This window comes from Pelophylax lessonae, assembly GCF_965119305.1.
Source record: "Pelophylax lessonae genome assembly, chromosome: 3".
Taxonomy (NCBI): Eukaryota; Metazoa; Chordata; class Amphibia; order Anura; family Ranidae; genus Pelophylax; species Pelophylax lessonae.
In genome coordinates, this window is record NC_138770.1 from 32,595,784 (window position 1) to 32,621,185 (window position 25,402).

The following is a 25,402-nucleotide window of genomic DNA, read 5'->3' on the forward strand; positions in this document are numbered from 1 at the left end:
CTCACACACAGCATAGGCATACTTAGAATTACACCCTGAAACACATTCTGCTATGCCTCCCAAATATGAAGGCACCACATATATACCTAGATGCATACAGGGTCCCAAAATCCAAGGAGCACCTTTGGGCATTCAAGGAGCACAATTTATCTATTGAATTTCCTGACTACCTATCATATTTTTGAGGCCCTGGAGCATCAGGACAATGGAAACACCAACAAAATGACCTCACTTTGGAAAGTAAACACCCCCAGATATTTTCTGAAAGGCATAGTGAGTTTTTAAAAAATTTAATTTTTTTGCCAGAAGGTTTTTGAAAATGCAGAAAAGAAAATGAAAATGTATTTTTTTTTTACACAAACTTGTCAGTTACAGTGCCTTGCGAAAGTATTCGGCCCCCTTGAACTTTGCGACCGTTTGCCACATTTCAGGCTTCAAACATAAAGATATAAAACTGTAATTTTTTGTGAAGAATCAACAACAAGTGGGGCACAATCATGAAGTGGAACAAAATTTATTGGATATTTCAAACTTTTTTAACAAATAAAAAACTGAAAAATTGGGCGTGCAAAATTATTCAGCCCCCTTAATTTAATACTTTGTAGCGCCACCTTTTGCTGCGATTACAGCTGTAAGTCGCTTGGGGTATGTCTCTATCAGTTTTGCACATCAAGGGACTGACATTTTTGCCCATTCCTCCTTGCAAAACAGCTTGAGCTCAGTGAGGTTGGATGGAGAGCGTTTGTGAACAGCAGTTTTCAGTTCTTTCCACAGATTCTCGATTGGATTCAGGTCTGGACTTTGACTTGGCCATTCTAACACCTGGATATGTTTATTTGTGAACCATTCCATTGTAGATTTTGCTTTATGTTTTGGATCATTGTCTTGTTGGAAGACAAATCTCCGTCCCAGTCTCAGGTCTTTTGCAGACTCCATCAGGTTTTCTTCCAGAATGGTCCTGTATTTGGCTCCATCCATCTTCCCATCAATTTTAACCATCTTCCCTGTCCCTGCTGAAGAAAAGCAGGCCCAAACCATGATGCTTCCACCACCATGTTTGACAGTGGGGATAGTGTGTTCAGGGTGATGAGCTGTGTTGCTTTTAGGCCAAACATAACGTTTTGCCTTGTTGCCAAAAAGTTTGATTTTGGTTATATCTGACCAGAGCACCTTCTTCCACATGTTTGGTGTCTCCCAGGTGGCTTGTGGAAAACTTTAAACAACCCTTTTTATGGATATCTTTAAGAAATGGCTTTCTTCTTGCCACTCTTCCATAAAGACCAGATTTGTGCAGTATACGACTGATTGTTGTCCTATGGACAGAGTCTCCCCCCTCAGCTGTAGATCTCTGCAATTCATCCAGAGTGATCATGGGCCTCTTGGCTGCATCTCTGATCAGTCTTCTCCTTGTATGAGCTGAAAGTTTAGAGGGACGGCCAGGTCTTCGTAGATTTGCAGTGGTCTGATACTCCTTCCATTTCAATATTATCGCTTGCACAGAGCTCCTTGGGATGTTTAAAGCTTGGGAAATCTTTTTGTATCCAAATCCGGGTTTAAACTTCTCCACAACAGTATCTCGGACCTGCCTGGTGTGTTCCTTGTTCTTCATGATGCTCTCTGTGCTTTAAACAGACCTCTGAAACTATCACAGTGCAGGTGCATTTATACGGAGACTTTATTACACACAGGTGGATTCTATTTATCATCATTAGTCATTTAGTTCCACATTGGATCATTCAAGATCCTCACTGAACTTCTGGAGAGAGTTTGCTGCACTGAAAGTAAAGGGGCTGAATAATTTTGCACGGCCAATTTTTCAGTTTTTTATTTGTTAACAAAGTTTGAAATATCCAATAAATTTCGTTCCACTTCATGATTGTGTCCCACTTGTTGTTGATTCTTCACAAAAAATTACAGTTTTATATCTCTATGTTTGAAGCCTGAAATGTGGCAAAAGGTCGCAAAGTTCAAGGGGGCCGAATACTTTCGCAAGGCACTGTATATGAGATATTTCTTACACACAGCATGGGCATACTGAGAATTACACCCCAAAACACATTCTGATACTCCTGAGTATGGCGATACCACATGTATGAGACTTTTTCACTGTCTGAACTGATTATATACCAGACATTGGGCTCATTTCACTAAGCGGTATAAAATACTGCTTAGCGTTTTTCACTTTTTTTTGCAATTCACTAAAAAAATGCAACTAAAATACAGCATGAGCTATTTTATTAGGTGACGAAGTATTTTAGTAGTTACAGCTTGTGGTACTTTAACTCTGGTGGTAGCCAGCGTCCTTAACAAGCAGTAAAGCACTTGTTGTTAATGAGTGGGCAGCCATCGGCGTCCTTAACAACCAATAACTGTCAAGGTTGTTAATGATTGGGTGGCTGCCATGTTTTTAACAACTATGAATCGTCTGCTGTCAGCGGGATTCCCCACTGAGAGAAAATTATAAACAAAAGAATTGCCAGCATTTAAAAATTAGGAAAAAAAACAGCATGGGGTCCCCAATCCATTCTAAGCCCTCTTGACTGTGGCATGCTTGTCGATGGTGTCATAAAAGGGCCGGGTCACCCAATGATTTCCTTCAAGTGTCAGTGTGAGTCAGGTTTTTTTTTAGTTTGGGGCGGATTTTCCGCATTTTCGTGATTGAGGTTGGATCTACTTCAGGAAGACATTTTATTTTTTTTGGACGGGAAGGGGGTTGAATAAAGGACTTGTCAAAAACTGGCTGTGTGTGATTTTACTAAATGTAACTAATTTTCTGGTGAATAAGTAGGGTTACTACTGTATGTAAAAGGAACACAGGCACCACTCTAAGTGTAATAAGAAGGTTTAATATGAATAAAAATCTCATCCTGATCTGCTCTACCGGACAGACGGACAACTATGATTTATACCACATGCTTTTTACATATGCTCGTTTGTGAGTATTCTGGTGTATGAGATATTTATTCATATTAAACCTTCTTATTACACTTCGAGTGGTGCCTGTGTTCCTTTTGCAGCTGCCTTCAAGGTTCTTCTTACTTGTCATCAGAGCAGCCCTCGGTGTAAATGAAGACTTTATATATGGACTATCTCTCATATGTTTATATCTGATATTGATATGTTGTACTTGTTTTTAGTGTGGTAACTGTTGGTCCAGCTGAAAAATCTATTTTGATTCCCATCTGGACATCTTTTTGATAAAATTGCCCCTCAATCCTCAAAATTGCCCCTCAATTGATCACCATCCCATCCCCCCAAAATCCAGTCCCTTTCAGACTCCTATTGTGAGACTCATCATAGTGTCTCTGGAGGGGGCGCTGATCATTCCCGTGTAAAATCTTACAGAAATCTTCCCTAATCCCAACCTTTATCATTTCATTCCCCCCACATACAATGTCTGGAACCGGCATTTACTGACACCAATAACTCCCCTCGTGGTACAGACCATAAATTCCCTCATTGTAATATACGGATTATTCTACATTTCCACACTATATATGTGTGTATCATCATCTGCTGGAGATAAAAGACGTCACAGTGACTATGGAGGAAGAGAACGGACATGAGGGGGGGGGGGGATTACTGGGTGTAAATAGAAAATAAGATCTTATTACCGCCTCTGTTGCCACTTCCAGCAACGTCTTCTCTCTCCTTCCTCCCGAGTCACCTCTCACCCAGAACTTCCTGTCTGTATCTGACATCACTTCCTGTCTTCCATAGAGACTTCCTGTATAGGCAGATGTGAGGTGACCACCTTGTGGAGCTCAGAGAAACTGTAGTCCTGAGAAACTTCTGGTAGTGTGAACACGGCCTTGTGCTGTGTGTGTGTATGTACTGTATATCCTTATAGATGGGTCCTCTCCACTCCCACCAAGGGGGATAGAAATATATTACTGCTCGGGGGGAGACATTTTGGCACCTTTGATTTTGCAGTATAGTTGATTGCAGATTTAGTCATGTAGAACATCTGTTATATGGATACAAAGAACCCCAGCCGAGAGTAAAGGGTGGAAATGGCTCCTGATCCCCAGATTTGGGCAATTATGTCACCAATATAAATGGAAAAAACCCACGCTATATGTAACAACTCAAATACCTACAAAAATAACTTCTACCGGACTGCTGCTGTAACAAAGGTAAGTATTCCCTTTATCAACTAGAAGAGCATTATGTGTCACAGCGCTGTCCTATTGTGTGTGCACATAAATTATCACAAATACACTAAAATATGTGGATACATTCATATATAAAGTGCTAGGGGCTCAAAATAATATTCTCTGCAGATCTACTGCTTCCGCTTTACACCTACTTCATTTATCTTATGGTGTTGATCAATAAATGTTGTCAACTGATCCATGTGCAAATTCATATACAACATAAAGTGCTTTGTGCTCAAGATGCTGTTCCCTGCAGATCCACCGCTTCCACTGTGCACCTATTTCATTAATCTTATAATATTTGTTGCTATAATAAATAAAGTGAAAATCTGTGCAAATTCATGTAAACATACAATATTGTGTGCTCAATATAGTGTTCTCTGCAAGTCCACTGCTTCCACTTTGCATCTACTTCAATTAAATTCCGTTGCTCAAAATAAATGTCCACAAATGAATGAAAAGTTGATAAGGTGTGAAAGTGCTCCGTGCTGCAAACTGTGCCAGCTGTAGTGTAGCCACGCCTTCTTCCACCTCTTACACACGTGATGGTGAGGGCGCCCCCTTAGTGCTTCCCCACTCACCAGAGCAATATGACTCCCAGCTTTTCAGCTACCAGAGTCACAAACATCCTTCACACTCTCCTCACCTCCGATGGCAAAGGAACTGGATCCTCCTCGCTCACTCCTGCAAGTCTGTTGCGCTTTCTGTCAGTCTCCCTCCTAGACTCGGCTTCCTCCTCCGACCGCTGTTCCAGCAGGAGCTCCGCCTCTTCATACACACTCAGGGAGGAGAGAAAGGGGAAGGATATACAGTACATACACACACAGCACAAGGCCGTGTTCACACTACCAGACGGTTCTCAGGGCTGCAGTTCCTCTGAGCTCCACAAGGTGGTGATCTCACTTCTACCCAGACAGGAAGTCTCTATGGAATACAGACAGGAAGTGATGTCAGGTAAAGACAGGAAGTGATGTCAAGTACAGGCAGGACGTTCCATTTAGTAGACGTAGAGAGAAGACAAAGCAGGATCTGGGGGCAGAGGAGGTAATACATAGATTAACCCCTTCAGGGAGATCAGTTAATGATTCCTATATCTTGCTACATAAAGCTGACCATACATGGTTCAGTTTATCGTTCAGCCAACGGACTAAGAGGAAAAAAACAGGCAATTCCCCCATCCACACATTGGAGGGGGATGGGGGAATCCTCCCCACTGCACTATTGTATTCTGACAATGGGGGGCGCTCCTCCGCTCTCAGAATACACAGATCAGTGATGAAGCTATTGGCTGCAGTCGCTGATGGAGTGACTTTTATCCGGCAGTGACCACACATGGATGGAAATGTGACCGATCCCTGCTGAACCAGCTGAATTTCCCTGTATCTATGGTCACCTTAAGTGACTTCCTCCCCTCCCCCTCATCTCCTTCATTATGTAAGTCATGCTGAGATAATCTCCCATTGGCTGAGCAATATTCTCATTTGTCTCTGAGCTCCTTCTTGCTATTCCTCGTCCTGCCTGTTGTTTCCTTGGATTGATTTTCTGTGTAGTGACCCCGGCTTCATCTCTTGGATGCGCTCGTCTGTTGCTTGTCCTGACCTTTATCCTGATTCCTGGATCTCCTCCTCATCTCTCCTCCATATCCTCTTACACAGCTTTTCTCCACCCCTGCAGTGACCCTGGGGGGTGGAAACTTGGCACCAGTACGCAGCAAAATCCATCCCCACCATTAGAAGCTCTGGAGAAAATTGTCTGCTATTTACACTCCGTTCCTCCACACGTCACCTGCTCACATGAGAGATTACTTTCACACTTTCCTGACAGATCTCTGTATGATAAAGGTCAAAGTTCACTCTTCAGTTTAGGAGAAGTGGCAGGCACCCGGGAGCAATGATTTGGTTTGTACAGGAGCCTCCTATAGAGGGCCCCTCAAATATTCCCATCCAAATGTCCATCCATCCAGAGTCTATATGTCCGATGATATTACTCTGACCCCCCCCCCCCCCGTCCAATTTCCCTCCATGTGGCTTTTTTTTCTCATGCTCTTAGGATATGGGCGGTCCCTTGGCATCCTCACTAGCAAAGTGGGTCTGTTGGTCCTGCGTTGTATGTAATGATGTCAGAATGCCTGCAACAAACTTTTACTCTGCGTAGTGTGGGGGTCCTGTGGGGGTAAATTATACCTCAGTCTGAGGTGGGGCTTTAATCAAATGGAAACCTGAATGGTGAGGTGAGGAGGATTCTGGGAATTTTATTTGATTTTACTATTTGTGTTCAGATCTAGAGTTTTCCTCCTGTGAAGTCTGGAGATCACATGACCATTACATTGCCTCCACCTCCCTCCCTGATAGAATAGAGAAATACAAAGAAGATTCTAGAAGTCACCAGAGAGATCACGGAGGAGAGGTGAGCGGTGCTGGGAATTCTGGGACATTATCCAGTAACAGACAAGGGATGTGTCTGGATGGTGACTGTATCATTGTGTGTCAGGTTCCTATAAGGTGTCAGGATGTCACTGTCTATTTCTCCATGGAGGAGTGGGAGTATTTAGAAGGACACAAGGATCTCTACAAGGACGTCATGATGGAGAATCAGCCGCCCCTCACATCACCGGGTAAGAGGAGAGAGCAGTACGGAGGATCCACCTAGATCCCCCATCATCTGATAAACACATAGAAACAATGTATTCAGTCAGTGTGTGTTTCCTACAGATGGATCCAGTAATGGGAACCCACCAGAGAGATGTCCCCGTCCTCTGTATTCCCGGGATTCCACACAGGAAGGTCACACCATCCCTCACCATCATCAGGTAGATGAGTGACAATTATTGGTAGTTCTAATTTATATACAGTATATTTGTTACAAGAAATGTTTTATTATTTATTAAGAGTGGAAACCTTGGGGATGATAATATTGATGTTAAAGAAGAGTATAAAGAGGAGGATGAGGAGTATGGAGTGATGGAGGAGTTTCCAGAAGGACACAAGGATATGATGGAGCCACCTAATACCAGGAACCCACCAGAGAGATGTCCCCGTCCTCTGTATTCCCGGGATTCCACACAGGAAGGTCACACCATCCCTCAATGTTGCAAGGTTGGTGAGACAGAGATTATAAAACACAGACTCATGGAGACAATGTGTGGATTTTTATGTGATGTCACGATAATAAAGCTTATATTTTACAGATGATATTCTTTCATTTTCTTGGTTTAGAGTGGAGATCCAATCGATATAGAATTTGAGGTTAAAGCAGAAGAAGAAGAGAGGTATGTGAGGGATGATCAGCAGTCTATGGAGGAGGCTGGAATAACGGGGACATTTATAGAGGAGGACACTCCTACAGAGATCAGCACAGGTGATTCATTAACACTAAATACATTCCTCCACCCATACTGCTCACTGATTGGTCCAGAGTAGGGCGGGGACTGGGTGATATTAGCCTGTAATACCCTGGTCACTTTCCTGAGCTGTGTTCCCCATCCTGTATTCCTGTATTTCTCTCGGATAATCTTCCTTCTCTGTGCTGCAGACACAATTTATGTCTCTAGACTGGATTTATGGGGATTCTGGGATTCGGCTGGCAAAAAAAATGTGCATGATATAGACACCTAGGTTATGAGTTTTGGGTCTTCTGCCCCGTGCCTGGGTCTAATGTCATGTTCCAAACAAATAAGGAGGAGATACTGTACACCACATGAAAGGTCCATCTCCATTCCTCAATATAACGTAATTTTCCCAACAATCGAGGAGAAGATAACGTACACCACATGAAAGATCCATCTCCAGTTCTCATTCTAACGTTATATTCCAAACAATAAAATTGTCATCATTTCAATAGCATTATTACTTGTTGTATCATTGATCCATGTCAGATCTATTTTTTTTTTCAATTATTTTATTTATATAAAAGACAACTTCCAGGCATAATAAACAGTAACATTCCTTATAGAACATATGCTGAGACAGTGCATTACAATACGTTTGAGATCTACATCGGTCGTAGAATAAGAGGTGTTCTACAATAATTAAAGAGCAGCCTTCATCAGAGAGGACAAATATATTCCATTGACCCCAGGTTTTGGTATATCGTTCGTGTTGGGGACGTGTCGAGAGAACAAGGTTTTCCATTCTATTTATTTCTTTGAGCCACATGCCAACAGTCAGGACCTGTGGGTTTTTCCATTTAAGAGGGATGCACATTTTAGCAGCATTTAGAAGGTGACAAATGACAGAATTTTTATAGGTCTGGGCCGGGATGTTAGAAGCATGGAGAAGGAAGAGAGCAGGGTCATTGGGGAGCGGTCGGTTTATAAACCTCTGAGACATTTCACATACTGTCTTCTAGAACTCCGCTAGTTTAGGACACGACCAAAAAACATGTAGGAGTGTCCCCCGGCCCTTCCTGGCATCTCCAGCACTGATCAGTGAGTGTGGGGAAGAATCTGCTCAACCTTGACGGCGTGTGGTACCACCTTGTTAGGAGTTTGAAGTTGGTTTGTTGTATTTACGTGCAGATGGATGATGTAAATGTAAACGGAATGATGTGATTTTTGTTGGTCTGGATTAAAGTTACAGTCTAAAGCTCATTCCCTCTTAGCTAAGAATGGGGGTTGGTAAGTCCCCTGGGGTGTGATCAGTAATGCATAGGTCATGGATAATACCTGTGTTAGTATTCTGTCTTGAGAGCAATGTTCTTTGAAGGGTGTAAGTTGTGTGTTGCGTTCACTGGGAGGTGGCAATGAGTTTAAGAAATTATGGAGTTGCAATGCCCTCCAGAAATCTAGACAGTAAGGTCCCGAGAAGTCCATGAGGTCTTTGAGTGCAGGCCAACTAGATGAAGTTGAAAAATGGGAGGCTTGGAAATAGCCTGACTCCATCAAGGTCCGGAATGTTGGTAGCCGGGGGTAAACTGGGGATTCCCCAGTATGGGTGTCAGTGGCGAGTGTGTCGGGGGAAAGTGAAAGTTGTGTGAATAATTTAGAGCAGGTTCTTATCGTGTGACCTATGAGGAGATGGCATCTTATGGAATCTGGTAGTGAATGGTGGCACGATGGAGCTCTATGGGGGGGTATGTCGCATTGGGCCTGTTCTAGTCTGGACCAAAGCTTCGCTTCACCATGACGACACCAGTCTGAGTCTCCCCAATTGTGTAGCCTGACAATACTTGCACTGCCAGTCCACCTGGTCGTTTAGGAAGCAAGAGTAGTCTCCTACATAGCCTAGGTCGCTTATGTGCCCAGATAAAATCCACTAGTAGGGTGTCATCTTGTTTAAAGTATTGTGAAGGGATGAATATCGGAAGTGCGTGAAAGAGGTATAGGAACTTAGGGAGTATGCAGATTTTAATAATGTTGCATTTTCCAAACCATGAATGGAGGCCAAAATTTGATTTATCTTATAGAATGTGGACTTTGTTTAGGAGGGGAGAAAGTTGAGCGTGAAGATGGGTGAAAATTTGGGTGGTATGAGAGTGCCCAGGTATTTCAGTGCTGAGTTCATCCATTTTAGCCTAAAATTCAGTCGCAGTTGGTGGAGGAGGGGGTTTGATAAGCATACTCCCATAGCTTCAGATTAAGTAAAGTTGATATTTAGATTGGACAGAGTGCCACATGCCTCAAACTCGTGAGGAAGATTTGGTAGAGAAATTATGGGATTTATTAGGGAAAATAACATGTCGTCTGGATACGCTGATATTTTCTGCTGGGTCACCCCAACAGTCATGCCTGAGATATCCGGGTGGAGGCGTATTCTACATAAAAAGGATCCTAGTGATAATGTGAAGTGTAAGGGTAACAGAGGGCACCCCTGTCTTGTCCCATTCCTAATTGTGAAGTAGTCCAATAAGATATCGTTTGCCTTAACCTGGGCGGCAGGGGCAGAATAGATCTGTGAGATCCAATTTAGCATGGTGTTGCCGATGCGCACATGTCGAAGTACTGCAAACATAAAAGGCCGATATACTCAATCAAAGGCCTTCTCGATGTCTGTGCTTAGGAGGACACAGGGTGTGTGGGTCTTGGTGGCTACATGTAGGAGGTTGAGGACTATGGTTGTGTTATCCCGTGCCTCACATGTAGGCACAAATCCAACTTGATCCAAATGGATCAGTTGCATCAGATGTTGTTGTATCCTAGTTGCTAGGATTTTGGTGAACAGTTTAAGATCGACATTTAGCAAGGAAATGGGTCGGTAGCTACTACAGGAGGTGAAATCTCTTCCCTCATTAAGGATGACTGAAATGTGAGCTTGTAAAGTCTCCTTGGGGATATATATCCCAGAGCCCCATGTATTAAACATGTCAACCATAAACTGTCCAAGTGACGGCAAGAGTGTTTTATAATATTGCATGGTAAACCCATCCGGTCTCGGGGCCTTCCCCACTTTGGAACCACCTATGGCCTGTTTTAGTTCAGCCAAGGTGATGGGATCCTCTAGGGATTTACTGTCAGTGTTGGGACAACCAGGGCATCCAGAAAGAGAGCAAGTATTCCTCTGTATGGGTCTGTTGGGGGTTGGGGTTTGTAAGTTATAGAGCGAGGCATAGAAGGATTTAAATTCTTGTGTGATATGTCTAAGTAACGTGGCTTTTTGACCTGTGCGGGAGATAATAGGTTTCTTCTTGGAGGGATCTAGCCAATAGTCTGCCACCCTTATTTCCCGACTCATATGAAATTTTACAACAAATTTGCATGGCTGCCTTAGCTTTGTAAAGTAAATGGTCATTAATTACCTACATAGAGTTCTACCTCTACCTCTACCTCTGAGGAGAGTGACAGAGCGTGTTTGTGATGAGACTCCCAACGCATGCAAAGCTTGGAGTAAGGAGTCTAGTTGTGCTGTATGCTGTTTTTTGATCCAGGAGCCATGCTTTATGAACACCCCACGAATCACTGCCTTGTGTGCCTCCCAAATGATTCCGGGGTCAGTATCTGCAATGGAGTTAGTCTGAAAGAAATGATCTAATTCTCTACATCTGTCAAAACAGTCTCATCTTGAAGTAGGCTTTCATTTAGTCTCCACATCCGGGTTCTGGACCATCGAAAGTCTGTTACTGCGTAAGAAAGTATAACCGGGGCATGGTCGTACCATGTAATAGAGCTTATTAAAGAGTCGCGTGTAACTTACAATGCGGCCTCAAGAAATAGTCTATACGGGAGTATAGTTGGTGAGGAGGAATAGAAAGAATAGTCTCGTTCTCCGGGATGCATCAGGCGCCACACATCTATCAAGTGTGCACTATGGAGGGACTTTGCAATACGTTTGCGAACGCCAGGGGGGGACAGAGGAGGATCCCAGAGATGTATCCTCCGAAGGAATCAGAGGGATATTAAAATCTCCCCCAAAAGAGGGGAGGGTAAGTAGTAGGGGGCGGGGGGGGGGGTTATGAAGAGAATAGAGATAAAAAGAGGGGAGGCAAAGATGGTATGAGAGAGGAAGAAAGGAAAGTCAGGCAAGCAAAGAATATGAGAGAGTGAAAGAGAAGGGGAAATCCCACAGAGAGAGGCCTCAAGTTACTAAGAGATGGCAAAATAAATGCTAAGACGCTCACCAGCAAGGAGCCGGATGAATGAGCGTGTGCCTATGTGGGGTTGTGGTAAGAAAGAGCCAAGAGACGCCTCGGATGCCACGCCCCCCAGCCCGGCAGCCTTCTTGAATAAATGAAAGGTATATAAGGTGTTGCAATGCCCCCTAGAGGACTGCTGAATTTTCACACTTTAAAGATTCCCTTGGGTTACCTGTAGCAACTGCTTGCAGAAATCTAACATTTTATGTTCTTGACTCAGTCAATGATCAGTCTAGGGGTAGTTGTTTTTGTGGTTTTATTTCATATTGGGATAGGAGAAGGGATGAGTGGGATACTCCAACTGTTGAACTATTCACAATTCAGAGGACTTCTAGCTTGAGAATGCGGCAAGGCCGCTACTTCCTCCTTCCACTTGAATGAAGCTGAGGAAAGTGTTCCTATTTGTGTTTCTCTTCAGGGTACTCCCCCAGTACCCCCTTTCTCTGTACTAGCTGACACCCGTCCACTGACTATAAACTCCGGAGTGGTCCCCTTCCTGGGCAGACCCCTGGGCAAGATCCTCTGTACTCACGATACAAATTTTCCAGATTCTCACAGTGCCCCAACTCCTCCATTAAGCTCTCCTGGACCTCTGGGTTCAGCTCCTCTCCACTGGTTCATCAGGCCAACTGCCTGTGACCAACACCCACTGCTGCAGAAGAGGAGGCAGCCGCCACCCTCCTTCAGGGACTTTGCTTCCCGCCAAAAGACCTCTACCTCATGTGCCCCTGGCTTTTTATACCCTGCCGCACAATTCACAGAGACAACCCCCTCTGTGCCAATCCCTGGGGCAGTACCAAAAGCCTGTGTGTCATTGGCCAGGTTTCCTCCACTGTCCAATTTTCCTCCCCATTGGATCAGCTGGGGACACTCCCTTAGACCAGATGAATCACACACTGGGCACACTGAGCAGACCTAACTCACAGATCCTGCTCCCTGATAAGCAGAGTGCAATATAGAATTTACCTGCTGCTCCTCTGATAGGCAGACAGAGCCAAAACTATACTCAATCTCTAACACCTGACTAGGAGGATGCTACATCTTTAAAAGATGTGGATGTCCGGGTAAATTTGAAAAGTTGTGGGACATGTGATTGGATACCCCTGGCCTTGGTCCACAAGAATTAACGCTTCAAAGATTAGTCCTAGGACCATATTGAGGGTACCTTTGACGCTGACAGTGTGTTTGCTGGGTTTGGAGGAGGAGATGGCACCTCTTGGAGCACAAAGAATTTTATTGTCGGTTACTCTGTTCTATGCACACAAGGCTATTCTTCTACATTGTAAATAAAAGAATGGGTGCAGCTCTAGATAACAAACGTACAAAGATTCCAAAGGATCTGTGAGCAGTCTTATTGGATATAAATCAGCAAGTGTCCGTGAATCCAAGATGGCACTGCAGGATGAACATATCACCACCACCAGATATCACCAAAAGTACTGATCCTTACCGTCAGGCTGATAAGACTGCACCAAGTAAATAATCCCCACACTGGCTCGTCCACCTTGACCACGGGTCTCCGACAATTCTCAGGAGGTATAAAGTGACAGATAAATCCCCAGATCCTCAAATGGCCCCGAGAATGGTAAAAAGGCTCCTAGTGTATTATATTAAATCAAAGTGGCGCTTTATTAATCTTTAAAATACACTCACATTAAGTCAGGATGGCATCAGCGTATAGACAGTGTGGGATAATCTGTTTCCTTCCAAGAAGATGGCCGCTGCGTCCTCCAGCGCAATGACGTCACACGCTATTCTTCTACATCGGGGGAAGACCGAAGCGCCATCGGTGGAGTATTGGAAGTCACCAGTGAACACGATGCTGCCGTTTTACAAAGCCATATACCTGAATAGAGGATGCGTTATATGGCAGGGATGGACTGAGAGGCCATCTACTCTTCTCGGAGGTGATTGTGGTCTCCCACCGGTGAAGGTGACGGTCACCTTAGAGGGGTGAGTTAAGGTCCCCTGATACTTAGGGAGGTAATAAATGAAGTCTATGCCTAGCAGACGACAAGCAGTGGTGAGAGGGTGGGGGAGGTTGGCGTATGGACCTGGGTGAGAGTCTGTGTGGGGGAGACACTGCCGCGTTGAGGTTCTCCTGGGAGGTTCTCCTTTTGCATTTTCCTATAAGTATTGTAGGACATGAGCATTGCACTGAGGTTGGGGGGGGGGGGGGGATGGGGAGTTGTTTTGGTTGCCTTGTTTGTTTTTTTGTGATTAAAAATCAATAAAAATTAATTTTCAAAAAAAAAAGAAAAAAAAAGCTGAGTCCTAGGAATGAATAAACAGGAGGGAACGGGATAAGGCGCAGGCCAAGGAGATAAACTTAACCACTTAACCCCCGGAGGATTTGGCTGCTCAAAGACCAGGCCCTATTTTGCGATTCGGCACTGCGTGAATTTAATGGACAATTGTCGTGCGACGCTGCACCTAAACGAAATTGATCTCCTTTTTTTCCCCCAGAAACAGAGCTTTCTTTTGGTGGTATTTGATCACCTGTGCGATTTTTCTTTTTTGCGCTATAAACAAAAAAGAGCGACAATTTTTAAAAAATAACAATATTTTTCACATTTTTTTATATAAAATTCCCCCCAAAAAAATGTAAAAAGCAACATTGTTTAACATTTTAGGCCAATTTGTTTTCTGCTTCATATTTTTGGTAAAAATAAAAACGCAATAAGAGTATTTTGATTGGTTTGCACAAAAGTTATTGCGTTTACTAACTAAGAGAAAGATTTTTGTCATTTTTATTGTTTTTTTTTTTTTTAACGAGTAATGGCGGTGATCTGCGATGTTTTGCGGGACTGCGACATGGTGGCGGACAGATCGGACCCTTGACTGACATTTTTGAAACTTTTGGGGTTACCAGTGACATTTCTACAGTAATCAGTGCTATACATATGCACTGTTACTGTAATAATGACTCTGGCATTGTTGGTAAACAGTAGGTTAAATGTATCCTTAGGGGCGTGACTCTAACTGGGGGGGCGTGGCTTGTGATGTAACCACAGAGACATACGATCCTACATAGCAGGACCGTATAGTCTCTGCAGTTACACAGGGGAGAATGACAGACGGCTTTGTTTACATCAGCCGCCTGCCTTTCTCCCTCTCCAGCGGGAGGTTATGAGGGGCCAGTGGACATCGGAGCCGCCGGTCACACGCGCGGGGATGGCTGTGAATGAGCGGGGGTGGGAGCGCACACTCCGGCGGAGCGCGCTCGCCCCCCTACAGGCTCCTGGGTGAGCGACGTACCCGTACATCGGGTTGCCCAGGAGTGGCTGCCTGCCGCAGTAAAGATACTGTGGGCTGTCGGCAAGTGGTTAATGAGATGTTGGGGGAGTGGGTGGAGTCAGTGAGATGTTGGGGGAGTGGGTGGAGTCAGTGAGATGTTGGGGGAGTGGGTGGAGTCAGTGAGATGTTGGGGGAGTGGGTGGAGTCAGTGGAGGTGGCAAATGGAAACATGCAGGAGTGACTATATATGAAGGTTACGATCGCTGTGTCTATGACTGTACAAAGCGGAAATATTGTGTACCGAATGGAATGGACTTTTCTTTCTTTATAATAAAACTTTTTCTGATTTAAAATAAAAAAAACACTCAGAAAAGATGAGTAGGGAAAATGTCAGTGGCCTCCACCTGTAAAACCATTCCTGTTTTGGAGGTCGTCTCATTGTTGCCCATCTAGTGCACCTGTTGGTAACAACCCCCTCTGCTACTTGACTGACCCGATGAATATCCCAGGAGTTTCCCTGACTTGATGCTATACTCTGATTATAAAGTGTTGAGCAGTGTATATGAGTGTGGAAAACTCTTGGTAATTTTTCTTGTCTTCTGACAGACGGACTCTGTGGTGGGAATAGAAGGACATCGGAGGAAGATGTGACTACAGAAGATAATGACATGGCATCTTCTCCAGAAGTAAATCCCGTTCCTCATAATATACATGACAGACCTCACCATTGGAGGAGATCATTGGAATCTCCTGATACTTCACATAGTCCTCTAATATCTGACAGTGCCGACGGGTGCGGGAAACCATCTCATCTCAGGGAAACTTCTTTAGATCATAAAGGGGTTCATACAGGAGAGAATTCATTGTCATGTTCAGAGTGTGGGAAATGTTTTAGTCAGAAAGGACACCTTCTCAGGCACCAGAGAATTCACACAGGGGAGCGTCCCTATTCATGTTCAGAGTGTGGGAAATGTTTTAATGATAAAGGAGACCTTGTTATGCATCAGAGAATGCACACAGGTGAGCGTCCCTATTCATGTTCAGAGTGCGGGAAAAGTTTTAATCATAAAGTAAGCCTTCTTTGCCATCAGAGAATACACACAGGTGAGCGTCCTTATTCATGTTCAGAGTGCGGGAAATGTTTCATTCAAAAAGATAACCTTCTTAGACACCAAAGAATACACACAGCTGAGTGTCCCTATTCATGTTCAGAGTGCGGGAAATGTTTTAGTCAAAAAGGAAACCTTCTAAAGCACCAGAGAACTCACACAGGTGAGCGTCCCTATTCATGTTCTGAGTGCGGGAAATGTTTTAATAATAAAGGACACCTTCTTAGCCATCAGAGAACACACACAGATGAGCGTCCCTATTCATGTTCTGAGTGCGGGAAATGTTATAAGCACAAAAAAAGCCTTCTTAGCCATCAGAGAATACACACAGGTAACCTTCCCTATTCATGTTCAGAGTGCGGGAAATGTTTCAATGATAAAGCAGTCCTTATTAGCCATCAGAGAATACACACAGGTGACCTTCCCTATTCCTGTTCTGAGTGCGGGAAATGTTTTAGTTATAAAGGACCCTTTCTTCAGCACCAGAAAATTCACACAGGGGAGCGTGTTCGAGGGGATTCATGTTCAGAGTGCGGGAAAAGTTTTAATCATAAAGGAGTCCTTATTAGCCATCAGAGAATACACAAAGGTGAGCGTCCCTATTCATGTTCAGAGTGCGGGAAATGTTTTACTGATAAAAGGAAAACTTCTTAACCACTTAAGCCCCGGAGGATTTGGCTGCTAAAAGACCAGGGTTTTTTTTGAGATTTTTTACTGCGTGACTTTAACGGACAATTGCGCGGTCGTGCGACGCTGTACCTAAACGAATTTGACGTCCTTTTTTCCCACAAACAGAGCTTTCTTTTGGTGGTATTTGATCACCTGTGCGATTTTTTTTTTTTTTGATCATGATTTGTTTATCAAACATTTGATTTGATAAACAAAAAAAAGCGTCAATTTTGCAAAAATAACAATATTTTTCACATTTTTTTTATATGAAATTCCCCCCAAAAAATGTAAAAATCAAAATTTTTTAACATTTTCGGCCAATTTGTTTTATGCTACATGTTTGGTAAAAAAATCGCAAAAAGTGTATTTTGATTGGTTTGCGCAAAAGTTATCGTGTTTACTAACAAAGGGAAAGATTTTTGTCATTTTTGGTGTTTTTTTTTTTTTTAACGCGTAATGGCGGTGATCTGCGATTTTTTTTTGCGGTACTGCGACATTGCGGCGGACAGATCGGACCCTTGACTGACATTTTTGACACTTTTGGGGTTACCAGTGACATTACTGCAGTAATCAGTGCTATACATATGCACTGTTAGTCCACCGACATTTATACCTCATATATCTTATAGTGTGGTTATTCCTTTATATATTTTCATATTTTTACACTGCGCTTATAGTTTTTGGTCATATCACTTACCAACATTTTTTGCACACTCATATTATTAGGCAGCGCCAACACCCTACCCTTTCATCACCACTCTTAAAGGGAGTGCTCCTAATCTCAGCTTGTTACCTGTATAAAAGACACCTGTCCACAGAAGCAATCAATCAGATTCCAATCTCTCCACCATGGCCAAGACCAAAGAGCTGTCCAAGGATGTCAGGGACAAGATTGTAGAGCTTATAATTCTAAGGGTAGTGGTGCGCTTCAGGGATAGGCTCTAATGAATTTCTATTTGGGTTGATGGCAGTGATGTGTACAATTCTTGCTGTCAAAGTGCTCCGCGTAATAAATAATGTATAAAATCAATCAATGTCGAGAATTTCTTAAATAAATAATTATATGAGTATGGTGTGTATCAATGAATAAATAAATAAATAACAATCGGAGTGTTACTTCTTTACCAGTGATATCAAAAAAATAAATAAATAAATTCAGTGTAGGTCTTCAATCTGATTCATAAATAAAAACACATATATATTGTGCTCAAAATAAAGTGCTCCATGCAATTTTCTCTTAAAAATGGTGCTAGAAACAATATCTGTGAATAATTCAATTGCGATCCTTCAAATATAAATATTAAAATAAAATAGTCCAAAAAAAAAGATTATATAAAGTAATCCAAAATGGCTTGTGTGAATACGTTCCTCTTTTATATCCGTGCTTAACTCATGCGATTTAGTGACTGTGATCTCCTTCACCTTGTGTATCACCTCTGAGTGCTCTAGCCTCTCACCTTATAGGCAAGATAAATTTGCCTTTTGGTATCTATCCAGGCTCAACGAAAGACGAAAGACTCACTTTCTCTCGATCCCGGTCCTTTCTTGCTCAATGGAGCTACTTTCTTGTTTCGATCGTTTTTTATATATACTATCCTCTTTGTCCGGTCTTTGGTGTGCAGGCGAGCTGTTCATTGAATTCGGGCTGTCAGTGCCAGTTTCACCGCACACGTACGGGGGAGATCGTACGTGTGCGGTGAAACTGGCACTGACAGCCCGAATTCAATGAACAGCTCGCCTGCACACCAAAGACCGGACAAAGAGGATAGTATATATAAAAAACGATCGAAACAAGAAAGTAGCTCCATTGAGCAAGAAAGGACCGGGATCGAGAGAAAGTGAGTCTTTCGTCTTTCGTTGAGCCTGGATAGATACCAAAAGGCAAATTTATCTTGCCTATAAGGTGAGAGGCTAGAGCACTCAGAGGTGATACACAAGGTGAAGGAGATCACAGTCACTAAATCGCATGAGTTAAGCACGGATATAAAAGAGGAACGTATTCACACAAGCCATTTTGGATTACTTTATATAATCTTTTTTTTTGGACTATTTTATTTTAATATTTATATTTGAAGGATCGCAATTGAATTATTCACAGATATTGTTTCTAGCACCATTTTTAAGAGAAAATTGCATGGAGCACTTTATTTTGAGCACAATATATATGTGTTTTTATTTATGAATCAGATTGAAGACCTACACTGAATTTATTTATTTATTTTTTTGATATCACTGGTAAAGAAGTAACACTCCGATTGTTATTTATTTATTTATTCATTGATACACACCATACTCATATAATTATTTATTTAAGAAATTCTCGACATTGATTGATTTTATACATTATTTATTACGCGGAGCACTTTGACAGCAAGAATTGTACACATCACTGCCATCAACCCAAATAGAAATTCATTAGAGCCTATCCCTGAAGCGCACCACTACCCTTAGAATTATATGATTTACTGCCTTAGTAACAGTTCCAGTGGCGCTGCAGCAGGGAGTCTCTAGCCATCTCAGACAGCGCAGGGATCACACACCCCCCGAAAGATTGTAGAGCTACACAAGGCTGGAATGGGCTACAAGAGCATAGCCAAGCAGCTTGGTGAGAGGGTGACAACAGTTGGTGTGATTATTTATAAATAGAAGAAACACAAAATAACTGTCCATATCCCTCGGTCTGGGGCTCCATGCAAGATCTCACCTCGTGGAGTTTCAATGATCATGAGAACAGTGAGGAATCAGCCCAGAACTACACGGGAGAATCTTGGCAATGATATCAAGGTAGCTGGGACCATAGTCACCAAGAAAACAATTGGTAACACACTACCCCTTGGAGGACTGAAATCCTGCAGAGCCCGCAAGGTCCCCCTGCTCAAGAAAACACATGTACAGGCCCATTTGAAGTTTGCTAATGAACATCTAAATAAATCAGAAGAGAACTGGGTGAAAGTGTTGTGGTCAGAGAAGACCAAAATGGAACTCTTTGGCATCGACTCAACTCACCATGTTGGAGGAGGAGGAATGCTGCCTATGCCCCCAATAACACCATCCCCACTGTCCAACATAGAGGTGGAAACATTATGCTTTGGGAATGTTTTTCTGCAAAGAGGAGAGGACAGGACATTGCATCAAAGGGACGATGGACAGGGCCATATACCGTCAAATCTTGGGTAGGGATGCAGCGATCCGACTTTTTTGGTCCCGATCCCGATCTTTTGCTTTGTGAAATCGCCAATCCTGAGTCCGATCCGGAAGTACTGTTTCGTGAGCTCATAACAAAATAATACTTCCGGATCGGTATGTTTGAAATATCCAATAAATTTCGTTCCACTTCATGATTGTGTCCCACTTGTTGTTGATTCTTCACAAAAAATTACAGTTTTATATCTTTATGTTTGAAGCCTGAAATGTGGCAAAAGGTCGCAAAGTTCAAGGGGGGCCGAATACTTTCGCAAGGCACTGTACAATATAACAAATGTGCATTAAAAATCTAAAATATCATCAAACACAAAGAATAAAATGTAGTCACAAGAAAAAAAACTGTTTATTGCTTGAACATACAATAGCAATCAAACAGTAAACATTGTAAACTAAAGTGCAAAATCCTGGAAAGTGCAAACAGGAATTTAAATAAAAAAATGCAACATAATAGCAGCCTGAGCCTCTCTCAAGAAGATTGCATTTCTTCTCTTCTCTCTGTGTAAGGCTATTTCTCTTCTCATCCACAACACAAACTGTGCTGAACAGAACACACTCTCACTTTCTGCATTAGTGCAGACAGTGCAGGGGGAAATACAACACCAGCAACAACAACAACATACACACTCTCACTTTCTGCATTAGTGGCAGACAGTGCAGGGGGCAATACAACACCAGCAACAACAACATACACACTCTCACTTTCTGCATTAGTGGCAGGCAGTGCAGGGGGCAATACAACACCAGCAGCAACAACATACACACTCTCACTTTCTGCATTAGTGGCAGGCAGTGCAGGGGGCAATACAACACCAGCAACAACATACACACTCTCACTTTCTGCATTAGTGGCAGGCAGTGCAGGGGGCAATACAACACCAGCAGCAACAACATACACACTCTCACTTTCTGCATTAGTGGCAGGCACTGGGGGGGCAATACAACACCAGCAGCATCATAGCAGCCTGATTCCTGTCCTGACCAAAAGTTGGTCAAACAAGAACAACAACAACTTGATCACACATAGAAAATAGCATATTGCAAACATGTAGTCCAGTGTCACACCACCATCACACAGTAATGGTGGTGTCGGCGTGTGACGCAGTGACACTGGACTACCTGTTCACATTAAAATGCCCTTTGTTTGTGTGATCAAGAAGTTGACTTGATTCACAGTCACTCATGATGACAATGACACAAACATGACCCGAATGGTCACTTATTTCTCACTCAGCTCCTCAAGAAGATTTGTAGACACTAGACAAGCATTTCTTCTCTTCTCTATGCTGTGTAAGGCTATTTCTCTTCTCATCCACAAACACAAACTGTGAACAGAACACACTCTCACTTTCTACACTAGTGCAGGGGGCACAGAGATATTTTGTGGCAGTGGCAGAAAGACAAGGTAATCTCTATTTGTTGACTCCCTAGAACTGGTATGGGTTGTCTGAGGCAGCGATGGTTTTCTCAGCAAAATAGCCATGCAGTTGGACTGCAGGGCTCGAGCTGCTTGCTGCACTGGGATCTAGTTCAAACTCCTCCACAATGTGGTCAAACTCTTGCATAAAGCTGCTCGGTGCTGCTGCTTCCACCCGAGGGACCCGTGTCTTGTGGTTCTGTGGGCTGTGATGCTCCAGCTGTGCTGTTCCTCAAGTCTTCCTCTAGTTCCGCTGTCAGTGCATATTTTGCACGCTTTGCAGATTGCGCACCTGTAAAGTATCTGAAATAGAAAAAAAAACGTAGGTTAGGCTAATTATGAAACACTTCATGACACTAACCTGAGGCTGAAAAGCAAGTTATACATATATATATAATTATATATATCTATATATATAACTTTAATCAACCATCAGTCTCAGGTTTTTTAGTGTCATAAAGTGTTGGAATTTCAAAATCTTTAAATTTGCAACAGCATGGCATGGCATCTCATCAAATACAGTAGCACTAGCAGACGTGTTATTGTGGTCGTGGAGAGTAAAAATCTATAATAGTCAGAAGAATCAGATAATGATGAATGACAATGACATTGGTTCATTTATTTACAAAGAGGGGGGAAGGGCGGGACTTTAAATGAGGCGCCTGGTGGGATTTGCCGTGCGCCTCCATCCCTAAATTCAATTGAGAAATGAAAAGAGTTTGGGACTTTGTATGAGAGACATGACATGACAAGGCTAATAAAGTAAAAAACATCACATTTATTAATACATGCAAACAAAAGAATGTACATGATAAAAAATACAAACATATTACATAGATGGTATACAATGGAGTAGAAAAAGACATATGAACCCCCAAAACCAGATTCACAGGAACCAGTATAATGATGAAACAATGGTAAGAAAGTATTTAATGATATCATAACATCCATAGACTGACGCGTTTCGTGAACTAGATATGCCACTTCTTCAGAGTCGGAGTATGATCCATATCTATAAAAAATATAATATATATGTATAGGCGTATAGAGGCATTGCAAAAAATATATATTGGTAAATGGAATATGGAAGGGGGGAAGGAAGGGAACAAGTCCCCACATTCCCAAAAACTTACATGGTAGCTGAGACCAAAACCGGTACTGGAGGTGGGGGCATGTACCCAGAAGCCTCCCACGGGAGCTGAGGGCGCATGAGGCGCAGCGGGCAGGGCAAAAAACTTCACACACCAAAGAAGTGTGGGTAGAGGTAATATGGGTGATGTTGAGTAGCCACATGATAGATGTATCTATATAGATTGAGTGGAAAATATATATAGAGTAATAATCAATATGAGTATATAATATAGAAAGTGGATCATGCTACTAGCATAGTATAAATGAAAAAAGTGAAAAAGGTGGAAAAAGGAATAGTGTGCGCAAAAAATAAATGAAATAGAATGTGAATGACAAATGAAACAATAATCCCAAGACTGAATAAGGGGGAGTAAAAGTGATAGAATGGGTGGATAAAGGGTGCATATTAAAATGAAGGGTGAAAGAGATGAGGTCAGGTGTGACCAATTGACCAATGTGCCTGAAGAAAGGCCACCACAGTATTGATAGGAAGCAAGGGAGAATGTGCAAGAAGGGATATGAGTGATGGATCAAAGTGTCAAAATACCAGAGAACGAATCCCAAATAAGAAAAAGAGTGTGCTCCAAGTTCGCCACGGTCCGCCGACCCTAGGCACCCAGCGTCACGTTGTTGCATAGATGAGGGCCCGCCAGGACGGCAGGTGAAGTGCCAAGCCGTCCCGCGGTCTCCCTCTTATGCACAGAGATGAAGAACGCTGCCGTTGGCGTGTTGGCGCCAAAATTACGTCACGCGACGGAGCGGGACGTGACGCCGATGTGCAGCGGCTCCGCCCACCCGATCCCCCGTGCCAAGAAAGCATAGGGAGAAGGGGAGGGCATCCGACGTACATCGCAGCTCCCGGGGAGGATGACGGGGAACCGCCACAGCACCAAACAGCAATGGCAGAGCCAGCTATACAGTAACAGTATTAATTGCAAAAAATGTGGACGAACAGATACTGTCCATAGTGTGTCCAGTGATTGCACGCATTAGTGATATGAAGAATGTATATATGTCAAACTATATAGATGTAACAAAGATGCAAAGAGCCCCCAACTGGTCCGGAGGGCATCTATATTGACATTGCATAATGGGCTAGTGAGATATAAGCCATCGCATGCAGTCAATGCATGTTGAAACAAAAATATTGAAGTAAGCCTGTCATTGAAGGTCATGTCTCTCCATCCCTATTCAGTTACAAAGAGGGGGGAAGGGCGGGACTTTAAATGAGGCGCCTGGTGGGATTTGCCGTGCGCCTCCATCCCTAAATTCAATTGAGAAATGAAAAGAGTTTGGGACTTTGTATGAGAGACATGACATGACAAGGCTAATAAAGTAAAAAACATCACATTTATTAATACATGCAAACAAAAGAATGTACATGATAAAAAATACAAACATATTACATAGATGGTATACGTGGGAGGCTTCTGGGTACATGCCCCCACCTCCAGTACCGGTTTTGGTCTCAGCTACCATGTAAGTTTTTGGGAATGTGGGGACTTGTTCCCTTCCTTCCCCCCCCCCCCCCCCCCTTCCATATTCCATTTACCAATATATATTTTTTGCAATGCCTCTATACGCCTATACATATATATTATATTTTTTATAGATATGGATCATACTCCGACTCTGAAGAAGTGGCATATCTAGTCCACGAAACGCGTCAGTCTATGGATGTTATGATATCATTAAATACATTCTTACCATTGTTTCATCATTATACTGGTTCCTGTGAATCTGGTTTTGGGGGTTCATATGTCTTTTTCTACTCCATTGTATACCATCTATGTAGTATGTTTGTATTTTTTATCATGTACATTCTTTTGTTTGCATGTATTAATAAATGTGATGTTTTTTACTTTATTAGCCTTGTCATGTCATGTCTCTCATACAAAGTCCCAAACTCTTTTCATTTCTCAATTGAATTTAGGGATGGAGGCGCACGGCAAATCCCACCAGGCGCCTCATTTAAAGTCCCGCCCTTCCCCCCTCTTTGTAACCGAATAGGGATGGAGAGACATGACCTTCAATGACAGGCTTACTTCAATATTTTTGTTTCAACATGCATTGACTGCATGCGATGGCTTATATCTCACTAGCCCATTATGCAATGTCAATATAGATGCCCTCCGGACCAGTTGGGGGCTCTTTGCATCTTTGTTACATCTATATAGTTTGACATATATACATTCTTCATATCACTAATGCGTGCAATCACTGGACACACTATGGACAGTATCTGTTCGTCCACATTTTTTGCAATTAATACTGTTACTGTATAGCTGGCTCTGCCATTGCTGTTTGGTGCTGTGGCGGTTCCCCGTCATCCTCCCCGGGAGCTGCGATGTACGTCGGATGCCCTCCCCTTCTCCCTATGCTTTCTTGGCACGGGGGATCGGGTGGGCGGAGCCGCCGCACATCGGCGTCACGTCCCGCTCCGTCGTGTGACGTCATTTTGGCGCCAACATGGCAGCGTTCTTCATCTCTGTGCATAAGAGGGAGATCGCGGGACGGCTTGGCACTTCACCTGCCGTCCTGGCGGGCCCTCATCTATGCAACAACGTGACGCTGGGTGCCTAGGGTCGGCGGACCGTGGCGAACTTGGAGCACACTCTTTTTCTTATTTGGGATTCGTTCTCTGGTATTTTGACACTTTGATCCATCACTCATATCCCTTCTTGCACATTCTCCCTTGCTTCCTATCAATACTGTGGTGGCCTTTCTTCAGGCACATTGGTCAATTGGTCACACCTGACCTCATCTCTTTCACCCTTCATTTTAATATGCACCCTTTATCCACCCATTCTATCACTTTTACTCCCCCTTATTCAGTCTTGGGATTATTGTTTCATTTGTCATTCACATTCTATTTCATTTATTTTTTGCGCACACTATTCCTTTTTCCACCTTTT

The 25,402-nt window shown here is 43.0% G+C and overlaps 3 protein-coding genes across 3 annotated transcripts in view; 2 read left to right on the forward strand and 1 right to left on the reverse strand.

Annotated features, from left to right (window-relative positions):
- LOC309550274 (uncharacterized protein) overlaps positions 1-25,402 on the reverse strand; it is a gene marked incomplete at both ends in the record, with an annotated part of 1,476,097 nt that overhangs the window by 772,587 nt on the left and 678,108 nt on the right.
- Positions 1-25,402, forward strand: part of LOC309549916 (uncharacterized protein) — a gene marked incomplete at its 3' end in the record, with an annotated part of 179,893 nt that overhangs the window by 102,990 nt on the left and 51,501 nt on the right. Inside the window, exons 3-5 of the mRNA XM_082250405.1 lie at positions 6,564-6,771; positions 6,869-6,966; positions 7,046-7,252. Coding sequence (XP_082106531.1) covers positions 6,564-6,771; positions 6,869-6,966; positions 7,046-7,252 — 513 coding nt within the window. The remainder of the gene's footprint in view (positions 1-6,563; positions 6,772-6,868; positions 6,967-7,045; positions 7,253-25,402) is intronic.
- LOC309549922 (uncharacterized protein) lies at positions 13,126-16,723 on the forward strand (the record flags this gene model as incomplete). Its single annotated transcript, XM_082250409.1, has 3 exons — positions 13,126-13,198; positions 15,813-16,484; positions 16,659-16,723. 3 exons carry the CDS (start codon positions 13,126-13,128, stop codon positions 16,721-16,723), a joined length of 810 nt encoding a protein of 269 aa, XP_082106535.1.